At 48.6% G+C, this 24,408-nt stretch overlaps 1 protein-coding gene across 5 annotated transcripts in view; it reads right to left on the bottom strand.

Annotated features, from left to right (window-relative positions):
• DGKD (diacylglycerol kinase delta) overlaps positions 1–24,408 on the bottom strand; it is a 222,413-nt gene that overhangs the window by 124,252 nt on the left and 73,753 nt on the right. For all 5 annotated transcript variants that reach the window (XM_063915850.1, XM_063915849.1, XM_063915848.1 and 2 more), the window contains one exon: positions 5,400–5,510. In XM_063915850.1, the coding sequence (XP_063771920.1) occupies positions 5,400–5,510 (111 nt within the window). The remainder of the gene's footprint in view (positions 1–5,399; positions 5,511–24,408) is intronic.

The following is a 24,408-nucleotide window of genomic DNA, read 5'->3' as shown; positions in this document are numbered from 1 at the left end:
TACCTGGGGATTGAGGCAGGGAACACTTGGGGCAGGTAGGGGGTACAGGGGCTTAAGGGCAGGCAGCACTGGGAGTAGGGAGGGGGTAAGGCAGGCAGCAGTTGGGGCACAACTGGGGCAGGCAACAGTTTGAGAAGTGCTGTGAGTGGGTAGCAGTTTGGGTAGAGGGAAATAAGGGCATGCTGCAGTTGGGGCAGTACTGAGGGCAAGGAGTGGGTTAGGGGCAGACAGTACTGAGGTAATGCTGGAGGTAAGATTGGGGGGGGGGGGGGGTTTGAAAGTACAGTGCTTTGTAATTATACTAGTAAATCACGGTGAAAGGTAGTGTTCTATTGCCGCAGTAGCTGGCAATAGAAAACCAGAGGGAGAGGGTGATGACTGATGGCTTGGGAAGGCAGAGGGTGACAGGAGAAAGGGTGATGGGGAGATAGTGATGCAGAGGGTGAGGCAGTGGGTGACGAGGAGAGAGTGGGAGATGGAGAGTCAGTGGGTGACAGGAGATTGTGATAGTGAGAGGCAGTGGGTGACGCCAGGGACTGGGTGACAGGGAGAGGCAGTGGGTGACGCCAGGGACTGGGTGACAGGGGGAGGCAGTGGGTGACAAGCATATATAGTAGGAGACGGAGAGGCAGTAGGTGACAGGAAAGGGTAACGGGAATAGAGAGGGTAATGGGAAGCGATAGTGGGAGACAGAGGCATTGAGTGGCAGTGTCACGTCTCCTCTATACGTGCACAGATGAAGCCTGGGCGTACGCCCCAGCTGCTCCCATTGCAATGGATATAGGACAGACCTAGAAGAGGAGGGCCAGCTGTTGAGAATGGGGTAAGGGACCCGAGAAAGGGGGATCAGACAGAGCGGTGGGGATGGAGCCATGATAGAGCAGGGGTACAGGGGAAGGCAGGACAGAGTGAGTTGGGGCAGACACTGGGTGATGGGCCCAATCTGCTGATATGCAGAATGTCCCTAAATAATAATTAGGACACTCTCAAGATAATTATGGAACCACTGCCTGCTACAATGTCTCACCTGGGGAGTGCACCCAGAGCCGGATTAAGGCTCCTGGGGGCCCGGGGCACTGAAGACAAGGGGGCCCCCTACGGACTAAACTAAAGTGTGTACATGTATGTATGTGTAATAAATATATATATATTATTTTACATATTACAATATGCTGTGCTGTAGTATAGACTCCTGTTGCTGGCAGACTGACTGTGTATACTGTTAATATTTAATACATATTTAATAACTAATATTATTTATTTTTGATTATATTGTACCTCCAAGCGCTTCTATTGCCAGGAGTCTGCTGGTAGATGTATTGCAGCCTCTTAGGTGAGACTCAGCAGTCCCACCTCGATGAGCAGCAGTAGCGGCAGGCACTCCATAGGCAACTGTATTGCAAGGTAATAGATCACCCGAAGGGACGGAGCAGGGTCAACTGAAGTCAGTGCTAGGACCAGTAAACTCACTGTGCACACAGCTCCTCAGCGACAGCCAGAAGGGGGAAAGCCACTGCTGCTGTTTCCAATGCAGAATCTGCTGAACTCTGCACTGTGTATCACAGCGGGAGAGAAGAAGCCGCCGCGTCTGGCACAGGAGACGCACTCAAGCGCCGGGGGGTCTGTGGGCTGCCTGATCACTGTGACCAGCTGGAGGCAGAGCCGCGGATGCAGAGGGACCGGGTCTCAGGCGGCGATTGAATGAGGAGATGGGAGACGCTGCGGGCAGTGATTGGTTGTGAAGACTGGGGACACTGCCGGCGGTGATTGGTTGGTGAGTTAGAGTGCGTCCGGCAGGACCCGCTATTATTTCAAAATTGAGTCCCTCTCTGCCCATAGCGCGTAAAATACGCGCTATAGCGCATTTTTGCGATCACTGCCGCCGCCGCCGGCTCCCCCTTCTCCCTCCTCCCGAGTGCCCAGCTCGGGGGGCGGGGTTTCGAGGAATGACGCGATTGTGTCGTGACGTCACGACGCAAACGCGTTATTCCACGAAACCCCGCCCCCCGAGCTGGGCACTCGGGAGGAGAGGGGAGGGGGGATTCAAAGTGCTGAAGAAGTGCCGCGGCGGGCGCCCCGTGCGGTTGCACGGCTCGCCCGCCGCAAGAAACGGCACTGATCAAAACAATCCCATCAGAGAGATGGCAAAAACATTAGGGGGTAAATTTACTAAGATGGGCGTTCTATTTAAAATGGGATGTTGCCCATAGCAACCAATCAGATTTTACGTCTCATTTATTTAGCACCTTCTAGAAGATAATACCTGGAATCTGATTGGTTGCTATGGGCAACATCCCATCTTAAATAGAACTCCCATTTTAGTAAATATACCCCTAGGTGTGGGCAAATCAACTGTTTGGAACATTCTTAAAAAGAAAGAACGCACCGGAGAGCTCAGCAACACCAAAAGACACGGAAGACCATGGAAAACAACTGTGGTGGATGACAGAAGAATTATTTCCCTGGTGAAGAAAAACCCCTTCACAGCAGTTGCCCAGATCAAGAACACTTTCCAGGAGGTAGGTGTAAATGTGTCAAAGTTAACAATCAAGAGAAGACTTCACAAGAGTGAATATAGAGGGTTCACCACAAGATGTAAACCATTGGTGAGCCACGAAAACAGGAAGACCAGATTAGAGTTTGCCAAACATCTAAAAAAGCCTTTACAGTTTTGGAACAACATCCTATGGACAGATGAGACAAAGATCAACTTGTACCAGAGTGATGGGAAGAGAAGAGTATGGAGAAGGAAAGGAACTGCTCATGATCCAAAACATACCACCTCATCAGTGAAGCATGGTGGTGGTAGTGTGATGGCGTGGGCATGTATGGCTGCCAATGGAACTGGTTCCCTTGTATTTAAAAGCAGCAGGATGAATTCTGAAGTGTTTCGGCCAATATTATCTGCTCATATTCAGTCAAATGCTTCAGAACTCATTGGACGGCGCTTCACAGTGCAGATGGACAATGACCCGAAGCATACTGCAAAAGCAACCAAAGAGTTTTTTAAGGCAAATAAGTGGAATGTTATGCAATGGCCAAGTCAATCACCTGACCTGAATCCAATTGAGCATGTATTTCACTTGATGAATACAAAACTGAAGGGAAAATGCCCCAAGAACAAGCAGGAATTGAAGACATTTGCAGTAGAGGCTGGCAGAGCATCACCAGGGATGAAACCCAGCGTCTGGTGAGGTCTATGCATTCCAGACTTCAGGCTGTAATTGACTGCAAGGGATTTGCAACAAAGTATTAAAAAGTAAAGGTTTGATTTAGGATTGTTTAGTTTGTCCCATTACTTTTGGTCCCTTAAAAAGTGGGAGGCACATATAGAAACCGTTGTAATTCCTACACCGTTCACCTGATTTGGATGTAACTACCCTCAAATTAAATCTGAAAGTCCGCAGTTAAAGCACATCTTGTTTGTTTCATTTCAAATCCATTGTGGAGGTGTATAGAGCCCAAAATATGAGAATTGTGTGTGTGTGTGTGTGTGTGTGTGTGTGTGTGTGTGTGTGTGTGTGTATGTATATATATATATATATATATATACACACACACACACACATACCACTGACTCAATACAAAATCTCCTGAACCATAAGGACTAGGAACTAGATATTTGGACAGTAGCTTGCTTTTGTGCTGTAGGCACCCACTAAGAAGGGATTTTTTGATCAACTGCCACCCCTAAACACTGTCAAACAATGCTGGGTGTGGCTCCCCTGTTTGAATAATGGACTGCTCTGCAACTGCCACTGGCAAGAAAGTCCATCATTATGGAGATTAGATTTTGTGATGAGTCAGTGGTATGAGTACTTAACCAACCTATTTCCAGTCAGGAGAGAATAGTGTCTCAATTATCAGGTTAACCTGTCGCTTGAGCTAAACATTGCCGAACCTCTCAGAGAGCAATAGGAGGAAAGGAGATAGATATTTTGACTCTTAAATGAATTAAAGGAAAGCCTGATAGTCAGCAACTGCTTATCTGCTGTGTAAAGGGTACCAACAGCTCTTTCAGTGACCTTAAGTGTTGTGCAAAAATATTCACCTTTTTACCTCAAAGGAGGAGCCCTAAGGAGAGCGAGAAGCTAAGCAAGGAGACCTAGGGCCCTTAGGAATAGAGTCAGCCTATCCCTGCAAACCTTACATATTTAACATACAGCGGGCGCAGCTTAGCCTGTTGCCCCAGCATTTACAACACTGAGCAGGGCAGCATCAGAGGCGTGACAGGGCAGAAAAGGAGGCGGATTATTCACCTCAGCGCCAACCTTTTGACATCATCAATCCGGGGAAGACCCGCCCGGAGGTGCGCCTGACCAAGATTGGCAGAAGCGGGCAGAGCATGTCCTGTTATAAGTCCAATTGCTGATCTTCTGTGATAAACTAACCAGTTAACTTTAGGTGTATCCCGTTGTCTAGAAAATAAGACACAGAGAATACAGATTCCCGTACAATAAAATCTGTTTATTGTTTTGGTGTGTTCTAGAGCGGGTGCATGGAGAGATACTTTGATGCTACCAGTTCTCAACATATATTGAGAAAAAATTTTGCCCCCGATGAGTAGCTCCCTGCCAGTGCAGCCCCTGCGCACTGGCAGGCCGCTTCTCGCCGCGTCCCGGGTCGCAGCAGGTGCATACGCATGCGCAGTTCGGATCTCATTGCACGCTGTGCGAAAACGCACAGCAGCAATCAGATCTGAATGACCCCCAGAGAGCGATACATAAGTCAGTGTGCTACCTGTGTAATGTGACCTCGGTGCTGCATCACACAGGAGGGAGAAGGGAAGGAAGTAAGAAAGAAGGTGCCGTAGAAATACTGTCACTTTGCGTATAGGAAATGTATGGCCTGATAGTGCAGTGCAAAGCTAAGCATCTCATTCAGTGCTGTTGTGTCTAGTTATATCCAGATCACCAATATGGTAAAAGCACATCCTACCAGACAAGCTGATAATGTAAAGTGACACCCACACTTTGTCTTAGCTATTTACCCTTGGAGGCATGCATTGTATTGCTTCTAGGTGCATAAAGACTGCCCCAACCCTCTGCAGTTCAGCTGTCATACAAGAAATATTGCCTTCACTTGTGGAGCAAGATGGCGGCTTTTGCGGAATGCAGCATAAAGCCTTGGACACTAAGCACAAGTCACAACAGGGGTAAAAAGCTTTAGCCCTGCTGCCTTTGCTGACTTATAATTATCCGTAGTGGAAAGACAGAGAACAACAACAAGTAGTGGACAAGATTTTCACACATTACAAACATTAAAAATAAAACAGGTTATAATGCTTTTGTTTACAGAACTTTGGAAATAAGTGTTCACATAATATATAAAAGACATACAGCAGGAATGTAATCTGTAATGCTCTGCATAGCCTGTCCCTTTTCCCTTCCATGTCTGACCTTTGCAGTCTTGGCATAGTAGAGCGTCCGGCCTCGCAGCTTGAAGTAGCGCCGCCTCCATCGCTGAAAGGAGCTCGTCTGCTTCTGCAGGTGACCTTCCTTCACAATGGCCTATAAGAAGTAAAGGAGAAAAGGTAAAGCTTGTGCTGCACAAAGATGGCATTAATTCCTGGTCTAGTCTATGTTGCACTAAGCCTAGTCTATCAAGTCCCTTGATCCTCACCCCACTGCTGTCCCTGAGGACTAGTCATCAAACATTGCCACATCTGCATGTGTAGTTATCATACAACTCACACTATGAGAGCGCGTTGTGGTTAATGGATCTTTTTCAACTTGGACTGAAGTGCTAAGTGGTGTGCCGCAAGGCTCAGTATTAGGACCGATATTGTTCAATATTTTCATTAACGACCTAACAGAAGGTCTAGAGAGCATGGTGTCAATTTTTGCAGATGATACCAAATTGTGTAAAGTTATAAATGCGGAGGGGGATGCTGAGTCGCTTCAGAATGACTTAGTTAAATTAGAAGCTTGGGCAGCGAAATGGAGAATGCGCTTCAATACAGACAAGTGTAAGGTAATGCACTGTGGTAACAAGAACAAAAATTACACCTACCTACTAAATGGGGTAAAATTAGGGGATTCTGTACTGGAAAAGGACTTGGGTGTCCTCATAGATAGCAAACTAAGCAGTAGTACCCAAAGTAGGACTGCAGCAAAGAAGGCTAATAAGACATTAGCATGCATAAAACGGGGAATTGATGCTAGGGACGAGAGTATTATACTCCCGTTATATAAATCACTTGTGAGGCCACACCTTGAATACTGTGTACAATTCTGGGCACCTTACTACAAAAAGGATATCTTGGAGCTAGAAAAGGTTCAAAGGCGGGCGACCAAACTAATTAAGGGTATGGAGACGCTGGAATACGAGGAAAGGCTTGCAAGACTAGTCATGTTTACACTGGAAAAGAGGAGATTAAGAGGGGACATGATCAACATTTACAAATATATAAGGGGACAATATACAGATCTTGCGCAGGACCTGTTTTTGGTTAGATCAACACAGAGAACTCGTGGACACTCGCTCAGGTTAGAGGAGATTCCACACAATACGGCGTAAAGGCTTTTTTACGGTAAGGACGATACGTGTTTGGAATTCCCTGCCCGAGGGAGTTGTAATGGCCAACTCAGTCAACACCTTTAAGAATGGTTTAAATAAATTCCTAATGGATAAGGATATCCAGGGTTACAGGGCATAGTCACGCACTATGGTTATTATAAAAAAGTGGGGTAAAACGTAACGGCAGTCATCAACTTCAGTCAAAATTTTATGCGCTCACCACAGGATCTATTCCCACTCTATGGGTGTCGTGGAAACCCATGAGTGGGAATAGCCCTGGTGCGCTGGGATCCCGCAAGCCGGCAAATTGACTGCATCCCATTTCAGGTATTTAGCAGTTCTTTATAAAAATCAATTTTTATGAGTAATAATGTTTATATAATTAGCACTACCATATTAAACAGCACTGTTCAATTAAATTATAATTATGACCACACACACACACACACACACACACACACACATACACACACACACACCACACACACACACACCACACACACACACACACACACACTAGGTTCCATTTCCCAGTATGTCTTTGGAATGTGGGAGAAAAGCAGAGCACCAAGAGGGAACCCACACTATTGCACTATTATTTTGGCAGAGGGGGGTTTATTTGGGCGGCTCGGCGGCAGGGGGGGGGGTGGCAGTTTCTTCACTCCCCCCGTCACCCGGCTCCATAGAAGTGCAGGAAAATATGAGCGAGATCGTCCATATTGGCCTGCATGTACAGGTGACGGGGCACCAGCGATGAACGAGCGAGGGGCCGCACATCGTTCATCGCTGGTGCCTCCACACTCAAAGATATGAACGTTATCTCGTTCATTAATGAACGAGATCGTTCATATCTTTCACTAAAATCGCGCAGTGTGTAGGGCCCTTAAGAATCTCCATTATTCAATCTGACGTAGCTTTAATGTCTAAATTTAACAGTGACAGGTAAAGTACTGAGGGGCAGTCATGCTTACAATGATTTATCTCCAGTATATTTCTGCTTTACTTATGTAGAGGAGTCAGTGTTATAATAAGATTTTACTTACCGATAAATCTATTTCTCGTAGTCCGTAGTGGATGCTGGGGACTCCGTCAGGACCATGGGGAATAGCGGCTCCGCAGGAGACAGGGCACAAAAGTAAAAGCTTTAGGATCAGGTGGTGTGCACTGGCTCCTCCCCCTATGACCCTCCTCCAAGCCTCAGTTAGGATACTGTGCCCGGACGAGCGTACACAATAAGGAAGGATTTTGAATCCCGGGTAAGACTCATACCAGCCACACCAATCACACTGTACAACCTGTGATCTGAACCCAGTTAACAGCATGATAACAGCGGAGCCTCTGAAAAGATGGCTCACAACAATAATAACCCGATTTTTGTAACAATAACTATGTACAAGTATTGCAGACAATCCGCACTTGGGATGGGCGCCCAGCATCCACTACGGACTACGAGAAATAGATTTATCGGTAAGTAAAATCTTATTTTCTCTGACGTCCTAGTGGATGCTGGGGACTCCGTCAGGACCATGGGGATTATACCAAAGCTCCCAAACGGGCGGGAGAGTGCGGATGACTCTGCAGCACCGAATGAGAGAACTCCAGGTCCTCTTTAGCCAGGGTATCAAATTTGTAGAATTTTACAAACGTGTTCTCCCCCGACCACGTAGCTGCTCGGCAGAGTTGTAATGCCGAGACCCCTCGGGCAGCCGCCCAGGATGAGCCCACCTTCCTTGTGGAATGGGCCTTGACAGATTTAGGCTGTGGCAGGCCTGCCACAGAATGTGCAAGTTGAAATGTGCTACAAATCCAACGAGCAATCGTCTGCTTAGAAGCAAGAGCACCCAGTTTGTTGGGTGCATACAGGATAACAGCGAGTCAGTTTTCCTGACTCCAGCCGTCCTGGAAACCTATATTTTCAGGGCCCTGACAACATCTAGCAACTTGGAGTCCTCCAAGTCCCTAGTAGCCGCAGGTACCACAATAAGCTGGTTCAGGTGAAACGCTGACACCACCTTAGGAAGAAGCTGGGGACGAGTCCGCAGCTCTGCCCTGTCCGAATGGACAATCAGATATGGCTTTTGTGAGACAAAGCCGCCAATTCTGACACTCGCCTGGCCGAGGCCAGGGCCAACAGCATGGTCACTTTTCATGTGAGATATTTCAAATCCACAGATTTGAGCGGTTTAAAATGTGATTTGAGGAATCCCAGAACTACGTTGAGATCCCACAGTGCCACTGGAGGCACAAAAAGGGGGTTGTATATGCAATCCTCCCTTGACAAACTTCTGGACTTCAGGAACTGAAGCCAATTCTTTCTGGAAGAAAATTGACAGGGCCGAAATTTGAACCTTAATGGACCCCAATTTGAGGCCCATAGACACTCCTGTTTGCAGGAAATGCAGGAATCGACCGAGTTGAAATTTCTTCGTGGGGCCTTCCTGGCCTCACACCACGCAACATATTTTCGCCACATGTGGTGATAATGTTTTGCGGTCACCTCCTTCCTGGCTTTGACCAGGGTAGGAATGACCTCTTCCGGAATGCCTTTTTCCCTTAGGATCTGGCGTTCCACCGCCATGCCGTCAAACGCAGCCGCGGTAAGTCTTGGAACAGACCTGGTACTTGCTGAAGCAAGTCCCTTCTTAGCGGCAGAGGCCATGAGTCCTCTGTGAGCATTTCTGGAAGTTCCGGGTGCCACGTCCTTCTTGGCCAATCCGGAGCCACGAGTATAGTTCTTACTCCTCTACGTCTTATAATTCTCAGTACCTTGGTTATGAGAAGCAGAGGAGGGAACACATACACCGACTGGTACACCCACGGTGTTACCAGAACGTCCACAGATATTGCTTGAGGGTCTCTTGACCTGGCGCAATACCTGTCCAGTTTTTTGTTCAGGCGGGACGCCATCATGTCCACCTTTGGTCTTTCCCAACGGTTCACAATCATGTGGAATACTTCCCGATGAAGTCCCCACTCTCCCGGGTGGAGGTCGTGCCTGCTGAGGAAGTCTGCTTCCCAGTTGTCCACTCCCGGAATGAACACTGCTGACAGTGCTATCACATGATTTTTCGCCCAGCGAAGAATCCTTGCAGTTTCTGCCATTGCCCTCCTGCTTCTTGTGCCGCCCTGTCTGTTTACGTGGGCGACTGCCGTGATGTTGTCCCACTGGATCAATACCGGCTGACCTTGAAGCAGAGGTCTTGCTAAGCTTAGAACATTGTAAATTGCCCTTAGCTCCAGTATATTTATGTGGAGAGAAGTCTCCAGACTTGATCACACTCCCTGGAAATTTTTTCCCTGTGTGACTGCTCCCCAGCCTCTCAGGCTGGCATCCGTGGTCACCAGGACCCAGTCCTGAATGCCGAATCTGCGGCCCTTTAGTAGATGAGCACTCTGCAGCCACCGCAGAAGAAACACCCTTGTCCTTGGAGACAGGGTTATCCGCTGATGCATCTGAAGATGCGATCCGGACCATTTTTCCAGCAGATCCCACTGAAAAGTTCTTGCGTGAAATCTACCGAATGGAATCGCTTCGTAAGAAGCCACCATTTTTCCCAGGACCCTTGTGCAATGATGCACTGACACTTTTCCTGGTTTTAGGAGGTTACTGACTAGCTCGGATAACTCCCTGGCTTTCTTCTCCGGGAGAAACACCTTTTTCTGGACTGTGTCCAGAATCATCCCTAGGAACAGCAGACGTGTCGTCGGAAACAGCTGCGGTTTTGGAATATTTAGAATCCACCCGTGCTGTCGTAGAACTACTTGAGATAGTGCTACTCCGACCTCCAACTGTTCTCTGGACCTTGCCCCTATCAGGAGATCGTCCATTTTCTTTGAAGAAGAATCATAATTTCGGCCATTACCTTGGTAAGGACCCGGGGTGCCGTGGACAATCCAACCGGCAGCGTCTGAAACTGATAGTGACAGTTCTGTACCACGAACCTGAGGTACCCTTGGTGAGAAGGGCAAATTGGGACATGGAGGTAAGCATCCCTGATGTCCCGGGACACCATATAGTCCCCTTCTTCCTGGTTCGCTATCACTGCTCTGAGTGACTCCATCTTGATTTGAACCTTTGTATGTAAGTGTTCAACTATTTCAGATTTAGAATAGGTCTCACCGAGCCGTCTGGCTTCAGTACCACAATATAGTGTGGAATAATACCCCTTTCCTTGTTGTAGGAGGGGTACTTTGATTATCACCTGCTGGGAATACAGCTTGTGAATTGTTTCCACTACTGCCTCCCTGTCGGAGGGAGACGTTGGTAAAGCTGACTTCAGGAACCTGCGAGGGGGAGACGTCTCGAATTTCCAATCTGTACCCCTGGGATACTACTTGTAGGATCCAGGGGTCCACTTGCGAGTGAGCCCACTGCGTGCTGAAACTCTTGAGACGACCCCCCCCACCGCACCTGAGTCCGCTTGTACGGCCCCAGCGTCATGCTGAGGACTTGGCAGAAGCGGTGGAGGGCTTCTGTTTCTGGGAATGGGCTGCCTGCTGCAGTCTTCTTCCCTTTCCTCTATACCATGGCAGATATGACTGGCCTTTTGCCCGCTTGCCCTTATGGGGACGAAAGGACTGAGGCTGAAAAGACGTTGTCTTTTTCTCCTTTATACGGCAATACTTCCATGTGCCGTTTGGAATCTGCATCACCTGACCACTGTCGTGTCCATAAACAACTTCTGGCAGATATGGACATCGCACTTACTCTTGATGCCAGAGTGCAAATATCCCTCTGTGCATCTCGCATATATAGAAATGCATCCTTTAAATGCTCTATAGTCAATAAAATACTGTCCCTGTCAAGGGTATCAATATTTTCAGTCAGGGAATCCGACCAAGCCACCCCAGCGCTGCACATCCAGGCTGAGGCGATCGCTGGTCGCAGTATAACACCAGTATGTGTGTATATACGGTACTTTTTAGGATATTTTCCAGCCTCCTATCAGCTGGCTCCTTGAGGGCGGCCCTATCTGGAGACGGTACCGCCACTTGTTTTGATAAGCGTGTGAGCGCCTTATCCACCCTAAGGGGTGTTTCCCAATGCGCCCTAACTTCTGGCGGGAAAGGGTATACCGCCAATAATTTTCTATCGGGGGAAACCCACACATCATCACACACTTCATTTAATTTATCTGATTCAGGAAAAACTACAGGTAGTTTTTTCACACTCCACATAATACCCTTTTTTGTGGTACTTGTAGTATCAGAAATATGTAACACCTCCTTCATTGCCCTTAACAAGTAACGTGTGGCCCTAAAGGAAAATACGTTTGTTTCTTCACCGTCGACACTGGAGTCAGTGTCCGTGTCTGTGTCGACCGACTGAGGTAAAAGGACGTTTTAACGCCCCTGACGGTGTTTGAGACGCCTGGACAGGTACTAATTGGTTTGCCGGCCGTCTCATGTCGTTAACCGACCTTGCAGCGTGTTGACATTATCAGGTAATTCCTTAAATAAGCCATCCATTCCGGTGTCGACTCCCTAGAGAGTGACATCACCATTACAGGCAATTGCTCCGCCTCCTCACCAACATCGTCCTCATACATGTCGACACACACGTACCGACACACAGCACACACACAGGGAATGCTATGATAGAGGACAGGACCCCACTAGCCCTTTGGGGAGACAGAGGGAGAGTTTGCCAGCACACACCAAAAACGCTATAATTATACAGGGACAACCTTTATATAAGTGTTTTTCCCTTATAGCATTTTAATATATATAGTCATATCGCCAAATAAGTGCCCCCCCTCTCTGTTTTAACCCTGTTTCTGTAGTGCAGTGCAGGGGAGAGCCTGGGAGCCTTCCCACCAGCATTTCTGTGAGGGAAAATGGCGCTGTGTGCTGAGGAGAATAGGCCCTGCACCCTTTTCGGCGGGCTTCTTCTCCCGTTTTTCTGAGACCTGGCAGGGGTTAAATACATCCATATAGCCCCCAGGGGCTATATGTGATGTATTTTTAGCCAGAATAAGGTACTATCATTGCTGCCCAGGGCGCCCCCCCCAGCGCCCTGCACCCTCAGTGACCGCTGCTATGAAGTGTGCTGACAACAATGGCGCACAGCTGCAGTGCTGTGCGCTACCTTATGAAGACTGAAAAGTCTTCTGCCGCCGGTTTCTGGACCTCTTCACTTTTCGGCATCTGCAAGGGGGTCGGCGGCGCGGCTCCGGGACGAACCCCAGGGTGAGACCTGTGTTCCGACTCCCTCTGGAGCTAATGGTGTCCAGTAGCCTAAGAAGCCAATCCATCCTGCACGCAGGTGAGTTCACTTCTCTCCCCTAAGTCCCTCGATGCAGTGAGCCTGTTGCCAGCAGGACTCACTGAAAATAAAAAACCTAACAAAACTTTTACTCTAAGCAGCTCTTTAGGAGAGCCACCTAGATTGCACCCTTCTCGGCCGGGCACAAAAATCTAACTGAGGCTTGGAGGAGGGTCATAGGGGGAGGAGCCAGTGCACACCACCTGATCCTAAAGCTTTTACTTTTGTGCCCTGTCTCCTGCGGAGCCGCTATTCCCCATGGTCCTGACGGAGTCCCCAGCATCCACTAGGACGTCAGAGAAAATAAGAATTTACTCACCGGTAATTCTATTTCTCGTAGTCCGTAGTGGATGCTGGGAACTCCGTAAGGACCATGGGGAATAGCGGGCTCCGAAGGAGGCTGGGCACTCTAGAAAGATTTATGACTACCTGGTGTGCACTGGCTCCTCCCACTATGACCCTCCTCCAAGCCTCAGTTAGGACACTGTGCCCGGACGAGCAGACATAATAAGGAAGGATTTAGAATCCCGGGTAAGACTCTTACCAGCCACACCAATCACACCGTACAACTCGTGATACTATATCCAGTTTGACAGTATGAAAACAACTGAGCCTCTCAACAGATGGCTCAACAATAACCCTTTAGTTAACAATAACTATTTACAAGTATTGCAGACAATCCGCACTTGGGATGGGCGCCCAGCATCCACTACGGACTACGAGAAATAGAATTACCGGTGAGTAAATTCTTATTTTCTCTGATGTCCTAGTGGATGCTGGGAACTCCGTAAGGACCATGGGGATTATACCAAAGCTCCCAAACGGGCGGGAGAGTGCGGATGACTCTGTAGCACCGAATGAGAGAACTCCAGGTCCTCCTCAGCCAGGGTATCAAATTTGTAGAATTTTGCAAACGTGTTTGCCCCTGACCAAGTAGCTGCTCGGCAAAGTTGTAAAGCCGAGACCCCTCGGGCAGCCGCCCAAGATGAGCCCACTTTCCTTGTGGAATGGGCATTTACAGATTTTGGCTGTGGCAGGCCTGCCACAGAATGTGCAAGCTGAATTGTACTACAAATCCAGCGAGCAATAGACTGCTTAGAAGCAGGAGCACCCAGCTTGTTGGGTGCATACAGGATAAACAGCGAGTCAGATTTTCTGACTCCAGCCGTCCTGGAAACATATTTGCAGGGCCCTGACAAGGTCTAGCAACTTGGAATCCTCCAAATCCTTAGTAGCCGCAGGCACCACAATAGGCTGGTTCAGGTGAAACGCTGACACCACCTTAGGGAGAAACTGGGGACGAGTCCTCAATTCTGCCCTATCCGTATGGAAAATCAGATAAGGGCTTTTACATGACAAAGCCGCCAATTCTGACACACGCCTGGCTGAAGCCAAGGCCAGTAACATGACCACTTTCCACGTGAGATATTTTAGATCCAAGGTTTTAAGTGGCTCAAACCAATGTGATTTTAAGAAACTCAACACCACGTTGAGATCCCAAGGTGCCACTGGAGGCACAAATGGGGGCTGAATATGCAGCACTCCTTTCACAAACGTCTGAACTTCAGGTAGCGAAGCCAGTTCTTTCTGGAAGAAAATCGACAGAGCCGAGATCTGTACCTTAATGGAGCCTAATTTCAGGCCCATAGTCACTCCTGCTTGTAGGAAATGCAGAAATCGACCTAGTTGAAATTCCTCAGTTGGGGCCTTTTTGGCCTCACACCAAGCAACATATTTCCGCCATATGCGGTGATAATGCTGTACAGTCACATCTTTCCTGGCTTTACTAAGCGTAGGAATGACTTCTTCCGGAATACCCTTTTCCTTCAGGATCCGGCGTTCAACCGCCATGCCGTCAAACGCAGCCGCGGTAAGTCTTGGAACAGACAGGGCCCCTGCTGCAGCAGGTCCTGTCTGAGCGGTAGAGGCCACGGGTCCTCTGAGAGCATCTCTTGAAGTTCCGGGTACCACGCTCGTCTTGGCCAATCCGGAACCACGAGAATTGTGTTTACTCCTCGCTTTCTTATTATTCTCAATACCTTTGGTATGAGAGGCAGAGGAGGGAACACATAAACCGACTGGTACACCCACGGTGTCACTAGAGCGTCCACAGCTATCGCCTGAGGGTCCCTTGACCTGGCGCAGTATCTTTTCAACTTTTTGTTGAGACGGGACGCCATCATGTCCACCTGTGGTTTTTCCCAACGGTTTACCAGCATCTGGAAGACTTCTGGATGAAGTCCCCACTCTCCCGGGTGGAGGTCGTATCTGCTGAGGAAGTCTGCTTCCCAGTTGTCCACTCCCGGAATGAACACTGCTGACAGTGCTAGTACATGATTCTCTGCCCATCGGAGAATTCTTGTGGCTTCTGCCATCGCCATCCTGCTTCTTGTGCCGCCCTGTCGATTTACATGGGCGACTGCCGTGATGTTGTCTGACTGGATCAGCACCGGCTGGTGTAGGAGCAGGGATCTTGCTTGACTTAGGGCATTGTAGATGGCCCTTAGTTCCAGAATATTTATGTGAAGGGAAGTCTCCTGACTCGACCATAGTCCTTGGAAGTTTCTTCCCTGTATGACTGCCCCCCAGCCTCGAAGGCTGGCATCCGTGGTCACCAGGACCCAGTCCTGTATGCCGAACCTGCGGCCCACTAGAAGATGGGCACTCTGCAGCCACCACAGTAGAGACACCCTGGTTCTTGGAGACAGGGTTATTAAGCGATGCATCTGAAGATGCGATCCGGACCACTGGTCCAACAGGTCCCACTGAAAAATTCTGGCATGAAACCTGCCGAAGGGAATTGCTTCGTAAGAAGCCACCATCTTTCCCAGGACCCGTGTGCAGCGATGCACTGATACCTGTTTTGGTTTCAGGAGGTCTCTGACTAGAGATGACAACTCCCAGGCTTTCTCCTCCGGGAGAAACACTTTCTTCTGGACTGTATCCAGAATCATACCCAGGAACAGTAGCCGTGTCGTCGGAACCAGCTGTGACTTTGGGATATTCAGAATCCAGCCGTGCTGGTGCATCACCTCCTGAGATAGTGCTACTCCCACCAACAACTGTTCCTTGGACCTCGCTTTTATTAGGAGATCGTCCAAGTACGGGATAATTAAAACTCCCTTTCTTCGAAGGAGTATCATCATTTCCGCCATAACCTTGGTAAATACCCTCGGTGCCGTGGACAGTCCAAACGGCAGCGTCTGGAATTGGTAATGGCAATCCTGTACCACAAATCTGAGGTACTCCTGGTGAGGATGGTAAATGGGGACATGCAAGTAAGCATCCTTGATGTCCAGGGATACCATGTAATCCCCCTCGTCCAGGCTTGCAATAACCGCCCTGAGCGATTCCATCTTGAACTTGAATTTTTTTATGTACGTGTTCAAGGATTTCAAATTTAGAATGGGTCTCACCGAACCGTCCGGTTTCGGTACCACAAATAGTGTGGAATAATAACCCCGGCCTTGTTGAAGTAGGGGTACCTTGATTATCACCTGCTGGGAATACAGCTTGTGAATTGCCGCTAGCACCGCCTCCCTGTCTGAGGGAGCAATCGGCAAGGCAGATTTTAGGAACCGGTGGGGTGGGGACGCCTCGAATTCCAGCTTGTACCCCTGAGATACTATTTGCAGGATCCAGGGATCCACCTGTGAGCGAGCCCACTGATCGCTGAAATTTTTGAGGCGACCCCCCACCGTACCTGGCTCCGCCTGTGGAGCCCCACCGTCATGCGGCGGACTTGGAAGAAGAAGCGGGGGAGGACTTTTGCTCCTGGGAACCTGCTGTTTGTGCCTGGGCAGGCACGAGCTGAGAAGTCGGCTGTCCCACATTTGGCATGTCGTCAATTTTCTTATGTAAGGAGTCTATACGTGCACTCATTACTTTCCATAAGCCCATCCACTCAGGTGTCTGCCCCGCAGGGGGTGACATCCCTTCTAAAGGCATCTGCTCCGCCTCCACATCATTATCCTCATCAAACATGTCGACACAGCCGTACTGACACACCGCACACACACAAGGAATGCTCCGAATGAGGACAGGACCCACAAAAGCCCTTTGGGGGGGCAGAGTGAGAGTATGCCAGCACACACCAGAGCGCTATATAATGCAGGGACTAACTGAGTTATGTCCCCTATAGCTGCTTTTTCTATATAATATATACTGCGCCTAAATTTAGTGCCCCCCCTCTCTGTTTTTACCCTGTTCTGTAGTGTAGACTGCAGGGGAGAGCCAGGGAGCTTCCTTCCAGCGGATCTGTGAAGGAGAAATGGCGCCAGTGTGCTTGTGAGAGATAGCTCCGCCCCTTTTCCGCGGACTATTCTCCCGCTTTTTTCCATATTCTGGCAGGGGTATTTTCCACATATATAGCCTCTGGGACTATATATTGTGGAGTTTTTGCCAGCCAAGGTGTTATTATTGCTTCTCAGGGCGCCCCCCCCCCCCCAGTGACCGGAGTATGAAGTGTGTATGAGGAGCAATGGCGCACAGCTGCAGTGCTGTGCGCTACCTTGGTGAAGACTGATGTCTTCTGCCGCCGTTTTTCCGGACCTCTTCTTGCTTCTGGCTCTGTAAGGGGGACGGCGGCGCGGCTCCGGGACCGAACACCAAGGACTGGGCCTGCGGTCGATCCCTCTGGAGCTAATGGTGTCCAGTAGCCTAAGAAGCCCAATCCGGCTGCAAGCAGGCGAGTTCGCTTCTTCTCCCCTTAGACCCTCGCTGCAGCGAGCCTGTTGCCAGCAGGTCTCACTGAAAATAAAAAACCTAAACTATACTTTCTTTCTAAGGGCTCAGGAGAGCCCCTAGTGTGCATCCAACCTCGACCGGGCACAAAATCTAACTGAGGCTTGGAGGAGGGTCATAGTGGGAGGAGCCAGTGCACACCAGGTAGTCATAAATCTTTCTAGAGTGCCCAGCCTCCTTCGGAGCCCGCTATTCCCCATGGTCCTTACGGAGTTCCCAGCATCCACTAGGACGTCAGAGAAATATCATGTATATTTACCATCCAATGTTGCTATAGCCTCAGAATACAGAAGAGAGAGGTCCTGTTACTAGATACACAACAGCAGTCTGATGTCTTAGTGACGGCCACAACGTGGAAAAATCAGGTAGGCTGACAAGTTCCATCAGCACCTTCCACTGACCAACCTGGAAGTGATATAACCAGGTAACTGGTAAGCTTGGTATCACAATCTGGCATTAGAAGAGCCATTCGCGAGTCCCTACAAGGCCAGATGTGGACTCGCACTGCTGCTAGCGGAGGTGCAGTCTCCACCAGGGACCACGGCAAGTGGGTGATTGACTACGCTACAGAGACCCTACGCCTTCACCCCCTGTCTACTTTCACTAGGAAGTCAGGACTGACTGCTCTGCTGCAAACACAGTTAAAAAAGTCAGGTGTCAATCACAAACAAGCATACACAAGCCAAAAAACAAGCACGGTCAGTACAAATAATTTAACAGAAACTAGAAGAAGCTCGGACATCACTAGATACAGATCTCTTTGCTCAGGCACCAATCAAAAGCACAAAATGCTGGATAACGAGGCCTGATGAGGTTCTGCTATTAAACATGTGCACTACTAGATGAGGAACAACTAGATTTTCTATCCAGAACTTCTCTGAAGCAAACTTTGCACAGCTATAATTTGACCATAAGGGGCACTGTTTCATAGAGAACGTGTCAATTTCAAGCATGCAGTCTATACCAGCTCGGCCTTATATCAATAAAAGCAAACAGAACTACAAATAAGGCTCTGTATGCATAACAGCATGTGCCTAAAGGGATTTACATAAAACACACGCTACCTAGAAACAAATGTAATTAGGACAGGTAAATCTAACATTACGCTACACAGCTGCTGGCTTACATACCTTTTCTGATCTATAATATCAAATATTGGTAAATTGGCACAAAAAAAACCCCACAAAGTAAAACACTAGAAGGATGTGATAAAAAATAAAAATAAATCATGTATGGGAAAGCCAAATGTATTTATTTAAAGCATATATGGCAAAATATATATTTGTTGCACCAAAATAATATCTTAAAACTCAACACAAATTAGTCTAAAATGACACACAAAAAAAGCGTTATGATAGCGTTAGCATTGTTAACACTTTTTCTGCGAAGTACACAGGGTTCCACAGGGAGACATCGGGGTGTAGAGTGGATCTTGATCCAGCGGCACCAACAGGCTAAGGCTTTAGCTGTCCCAGGATGCATAGTGTCCTCCTCTATAACCCCGCCTCCAGGCACTGAGAGCTCAGTTTCGATAACCAGTCCAATGCAGGAGCAGACAAGAGGGAAGGCAGATGTTAGTCACGTAGAACCACATACTCTCGACAGGAGAAGGTACCAGCGGCTAATGCCATACAACTCAAAGAAGCAAGGTGCGTCAGGGTGGGCGCCCTGTGGAACACTGAGTACTTCGCAGAAAAAGTGTTATTAATGGTAAGTCTACCATAACACTTCTTCTCTGCAGCAGGGTACACAGGTTTCCACAGGAAAACATCGGGTGGAAAGCAGTTCCACAAGGGAGGGGACGTGCCTGAGCGGATGCGAGAATCCGGCGTCCAAAGGAAGCATCCTGGGAGGCGAAGGTATCAAAGGCATAGAACCTAAGAAACGTGTTCACTGAGGACCACGTAGCCTCCTTGCACAATTGTCCTGCGGACGCGCCGCGGTGGGCCGTCCAAGAAGGTCCAACAGGCCGAGTAAAATGGGCCTTAATCGCAGCAGTCCAGTTTGCGCATAAGCTTGTGCAATCACAACTCTAATCCATCTGGCCAAAGTTTGCTTGTTCGCAGGCCAGCCACGCTTGTGGAAACCAAACTGGACAAAGAGGACATCCGACCGCCTAATAGAGACAGTCCTCTCCACGTAGATACGGAGAGCCCTTACCACATCCAAAGGACGTTCTTTGGCTCACAAGTCCGAAGAGATAAAGGCCGAGACCACAATCTCTTGGTTAAGGTGAAAAGATGACACCACCTTAGGCAAACAACCGGGTTGAGTTCGCAGAACTGCCGGTCACAGTGAAAGATCAGAAAGGGTGGACGACAGGGCAAAGCTCCTAAGTCCGACACCCTTCTTGCAGAGGCAATAGCCAGCAAGAACAGGACCTTGGCCGTGAGCCATTTAAGGTCCACCAACTCAAGAGGTTCAAAGGGAGACTCTTGCAGAGCATTCAGCACAGCAGACAGATCCCATGGAGCCACTGGAGGTACATACTTGTAGGGAGGCTGGATACATAGAACACCCTGAGTAAACGAATGAACATCAGGTATAGAGGCAATCTTGCGCTGAAACCACACCGACAAGGCACATATATGAATCTTGACGAAGGCCAGACGCAGACCTATGTCCAAGCCTCTTTGTAGAAAAGCCAGAATTCTGGTAGCCTTAAATCTACCAGCGTCATAGTTCTTATCAGTACACCAGGTGAAATAAGTATGCCAAACCCTGTAATAAATCCGGGCAGAGGCCGGTTTGTGGGCCTTCAGCATAGTTTGAATAACCGCCTCAGTAAATCCTTTGGCCCTCAGGAGTGATGCTTCAAGAGCCACGCTGTCAAAGCTAGTCTGGCCAGGTTTGGATAGACATGGGCCCTGTACGAGGAGGTCTTGACGCTGTGGAAGTAGAAGGGGGCGCCCTGTCGACAGACCCTGCAGTTCTGAGAACCAATGCCATCTGGGCCATGCCGTAGAGACTAGGATTAGCATTCCTCCTTCTTGTTTGAACTTCTGCAGTATCCTGGGCAGGAGTGACACCGGAGGGAATATGTAAGACAGCTGAAAGTTCCACGGAACTGCCAGTGCGCCCATGAATGCTGGCTGAGGACCCCTGGTCCGTGATTCGAAGACCGGAACCTTGTAGTTGTGTCGAGACGTCATCAGGGGCCAAATGTAATAGAGTGAGAGTTTCAGAAAGTGAGATATTTGGTAAGGTTTTTCAGTTTTTTTTAAAGTGGCAATCATTTACACTGCAAAACCAGGTTGATATTGCTGTGTGAATGATTGCCACTTAAAAAAAAAAAACTAAAAACCCTTACCAAATCTCTCACTTTCTGAAACGCTCACCCTATTACATTTGGCCCATTGTCTACATCTGGTAGGCACCACCTGTCCACCAGGAGTTGAAAAACTTCTGGATGAAGGCTCCATTCTCCGGAAGTGAACGTTCTGTCGACTGAGGAAGTCCGCTTCCCAGTTTAAGACACCCGGAATGAACACTACCGAAATGACTGGCAGATGGCGTTCCGCCCAGCAAAGGATTTTAGACACTTCCATCATTGCCATGCGGCTTCGAATGCCGCCTTGATGGGTTATGTATGCCACCGTGGTGGCGTTGTCCAACTGTACCTGAACAGGCCTGTTCCGTACTAGAGGCAGGGTAAGGGTTAGTGCATTGAACACCGCCCTTAGCTCCAGAATGTTGATTTGGAGGAGTGATTCCTCCTTTGTCCAACGACCCTGAATCGTGTGTTGCTCCAACACCGCTCCCCATCCCTGTAGACTGGCGTCAGTTGTCAGTAGGACCCAGTTGGGGATCCAGAATGGAAGGCCCCTTCACAATTGCTGGTCCTGGAGCCACCAGGACAGTGACAGACGAACCTCCGGAGTCAAGGAGACAATCTGGTACCTGATCCGATGAGGCAGGCCATCCCATTTTGACAGGATCAACCATTGCAGAGGGCGAGAGTGAAATTGAGCGTACTCTACCATGTTGAAAGACAACACCATCAGGACAAGGATTTGCATTGCAGGAACAGTCTCTGACTGTGTGTGTCCAAGAATGCCCCTAGGTGCACCATGCTCTGAGCAGGGACCAGTGAGGACTTTTTCCAATTTATTAGCCATCCATGGGCTTGCAGAAAATCCATCGTCAAGTGCAAATAACGGAGGAGGACGACTTCGTGGGAATTTGCTAGAATCAGCAGGTTGTCCAAGTACGGGAGGATTCTGATTCTCTGGCGACAGAGATGACCTTGGTGAAGATTCGAGAAGCCGTAGCCAGTCCAAATGGCAGAGCCTGGGATTGGTAGTGAAGGTTGCCAATAGCAAACCGCAGGAACTGCTGATGCGACATGGCAATAGGAATATGCTGATATGTATCCTGTATATCCAGGGATACCATATAGTCTCCGGGTTCCATAGCTAGCAGAATTGAGCGCAGTGTTTCCATACAAAACCTGGATACTCTCACAAACTTGTAAAGAGATTTGAGGTTGAGTATAGGCCGGAAAGACCCATTGGGTTTCGGGACCAGAAACAGGGTCGAGTAGCAACCTCTGCCTCTCCGGGACTGAGGAACCGGCACAACCACTCCTGTACTCAGGAGAAAACCTACAACTGTTTGTAGAGCTTGCGCCTTTAATGGATCCGAATGGAGAACCGTAGTGCAGAACTGGTGAGGGGGATGTCTCTTGAAGGAGACACCAAGCATGCATCTGAAGTGGTCTTTAACCAAACCTGGGCGAACTGTAGAAGCCGGCCTCCCACCCTGGGGTCCCCCATGGGGAGGCCTGCCTGCCATCATGCAGCAGGCTGGTCATGTTTTGCAGCAGGTTTACGGGCTGCCCAGGACTGTTTCGCCTTCGGCTTGGTGGTTTTGGGAGTACGAGTCTGGTATGACTGACCCTTTGCTTTCCCTTGAGGCCGAAAGGAACGAAAAGTGGTACGTTTTGCCTTCTGTGTAGAAGGATTAGAAGTTGGGAGAAAAACAGTCTTAGCAGCTGCCAATTCAGACACAATTTTATTGAGGTCTTCCCCCCAAAAAATTCCCCAGTGATGGGGAGTACCTCCAAAGTAATTTTGGAGCCCAGGTCCACTCTCCATGACCTCAACCACAGTATGCGGCGAGCCAGGACAGACGTAGTCATAAAAAACTCCCGCCTCAGAGGACGCCTCTTGAATATAATAAGAAGCAGTGGTAAAGTGAGACAGGTATTGTCTGGCATTGTCAGAAATATCCTCGGTCAGCTCTTCCTCTAACGCCTGGACCCATGCCTCAATACCTTTTACCGCCCAAGGGGCAGCTAAAGTGGGTCTATGAATAGCCCTTGTAAGGGAGTTTATCGATTTCAGGCATCCCTCCACATGCTTATCTGTCGGCTCCTTCAGCGAGGTGACAGTGGAGACAGGCAGAGTGGATGACGCCACAAGGCGGGTGACATGAGAATCCATAGGCGGCGGAGTCTCCCATTTGTTACACAACTCTGCAGGGAGAGGATAGCAAGCCAAGGCCCATTTAGGAATAGGGAATTTCTTCCATGGATTAGACCAGGGTTCCCATATGATGTCCACTAGATGATCAGAATGGGGTAACATGGTTTTAACCACTGTCTATTGTTTAAACTTATCAGATTTCTTTGCCACAGTAGTGGAATCCTCCTAATCTGTGATTTGCAGGATATGCTTAAGAGCAACCACCAAGGCAGGGATATCAATGTATAAGGGAGAATCCTCATCAGTAACACAGGATTCAGTGTCTGACAGGACAGTATGTTCCCCCTCCTCTTCAGATGAAACAGTAGTGACCTGAGGTAGATTTCGGTCTAACCAGAAACTGATTTAGTTGCTGCAGTTGGTTAGACAAATTTTCCGACCAAAGCAGGTTAACCATAGGGACAATTTGTGGTGGTAATGTCACAAGTGGTCCCATAGGGGGCGCAAAGCGTTCCACCAGAGTACCCAGCAGGGTGGTGAACGCAGCCCAGGGTGACTCCTTAGTAGGCACAGGAGCTGCGGACTGACTGGGAGGTGCATGACAGACACAGACCATCATATAACACTTCCCTCTCTGATAAATCCTTGGAGCATGGTCTGCATGATGCAGGAGCTTCCACGGATTTACTGTCCTTTTTGTTAGACATAATAATATATGCAACAGCTGGGCTATTATAGTATGATTAAATTGCCAGACAGTACAATACTGTGGGTAAAATCTGGTATAACATGACTGTAACACAGTAGAATATACTTATATAGATAAAATAAGATTTTAAACCTACCGGTAAATCTTTTTCTCGTAGTCCGTAGAGGATACTGAGGACTCCGTAAGGACCATGGGGAAAGACGGGCTCCGCAGGAGACATGGGCACTTTAAGAAAGACTTTAGGATTTGGGTGTGCACTAGCTCCTCCCTCTATGTCCCTCCTCCAGACCTCAGTTAGAGAAACTGTGCCCAGAGGAGACGGACAGTACAAGGAAAGGATTTTTGTTAAACCAAGAGCAAGATTCATACCAGCCCACACCAATCACACCGTATAACTTGTGATAAACTAACCAGTTAACTGTATGAAATTCAGCATAGCTTCAGTCGGAAACTGAAAGCAACCATAACATAACCCTTATGTAAGCAAAACTATATACAAGTCTTGCAGAAGTAGTCCGCACTTGGGACGGGCGCCCAGCATCCTCTACGGACTACGAGAAAAAGATTTACCGGTAGGTTTAAAATCTTATTTTCTCTTACGTCCTAGAGGATGCTAGGGACTCCGTAAGTACCATGGGGATTATACCAAAGCTCCCAAACAGGCGGGAGAGTGCGGATGACTCTGCAGCACTGATTGAGCAAACAGGAGGTCCTCCTCAGCCAGGGTATCAAATTTGTAGAATTTC

This window comes from Pseudophryne corroboree, chromosome 4, assembly GCF_028390025.1.
Source record: "Pseudophryne corroboree isolate aPseCor3 chromosome 4, aPseCor3.hap2, whole genome shotgun sequence".
NCBI lineage: Eukaryota > Metazoa > Chordata > Amphibia > Anura > Myobatrachidae > Pseudophryne > Pseudophryne corroboree.
This window is presented reverse-complemented; position numbering and strand designations above follow the sequence as displayed.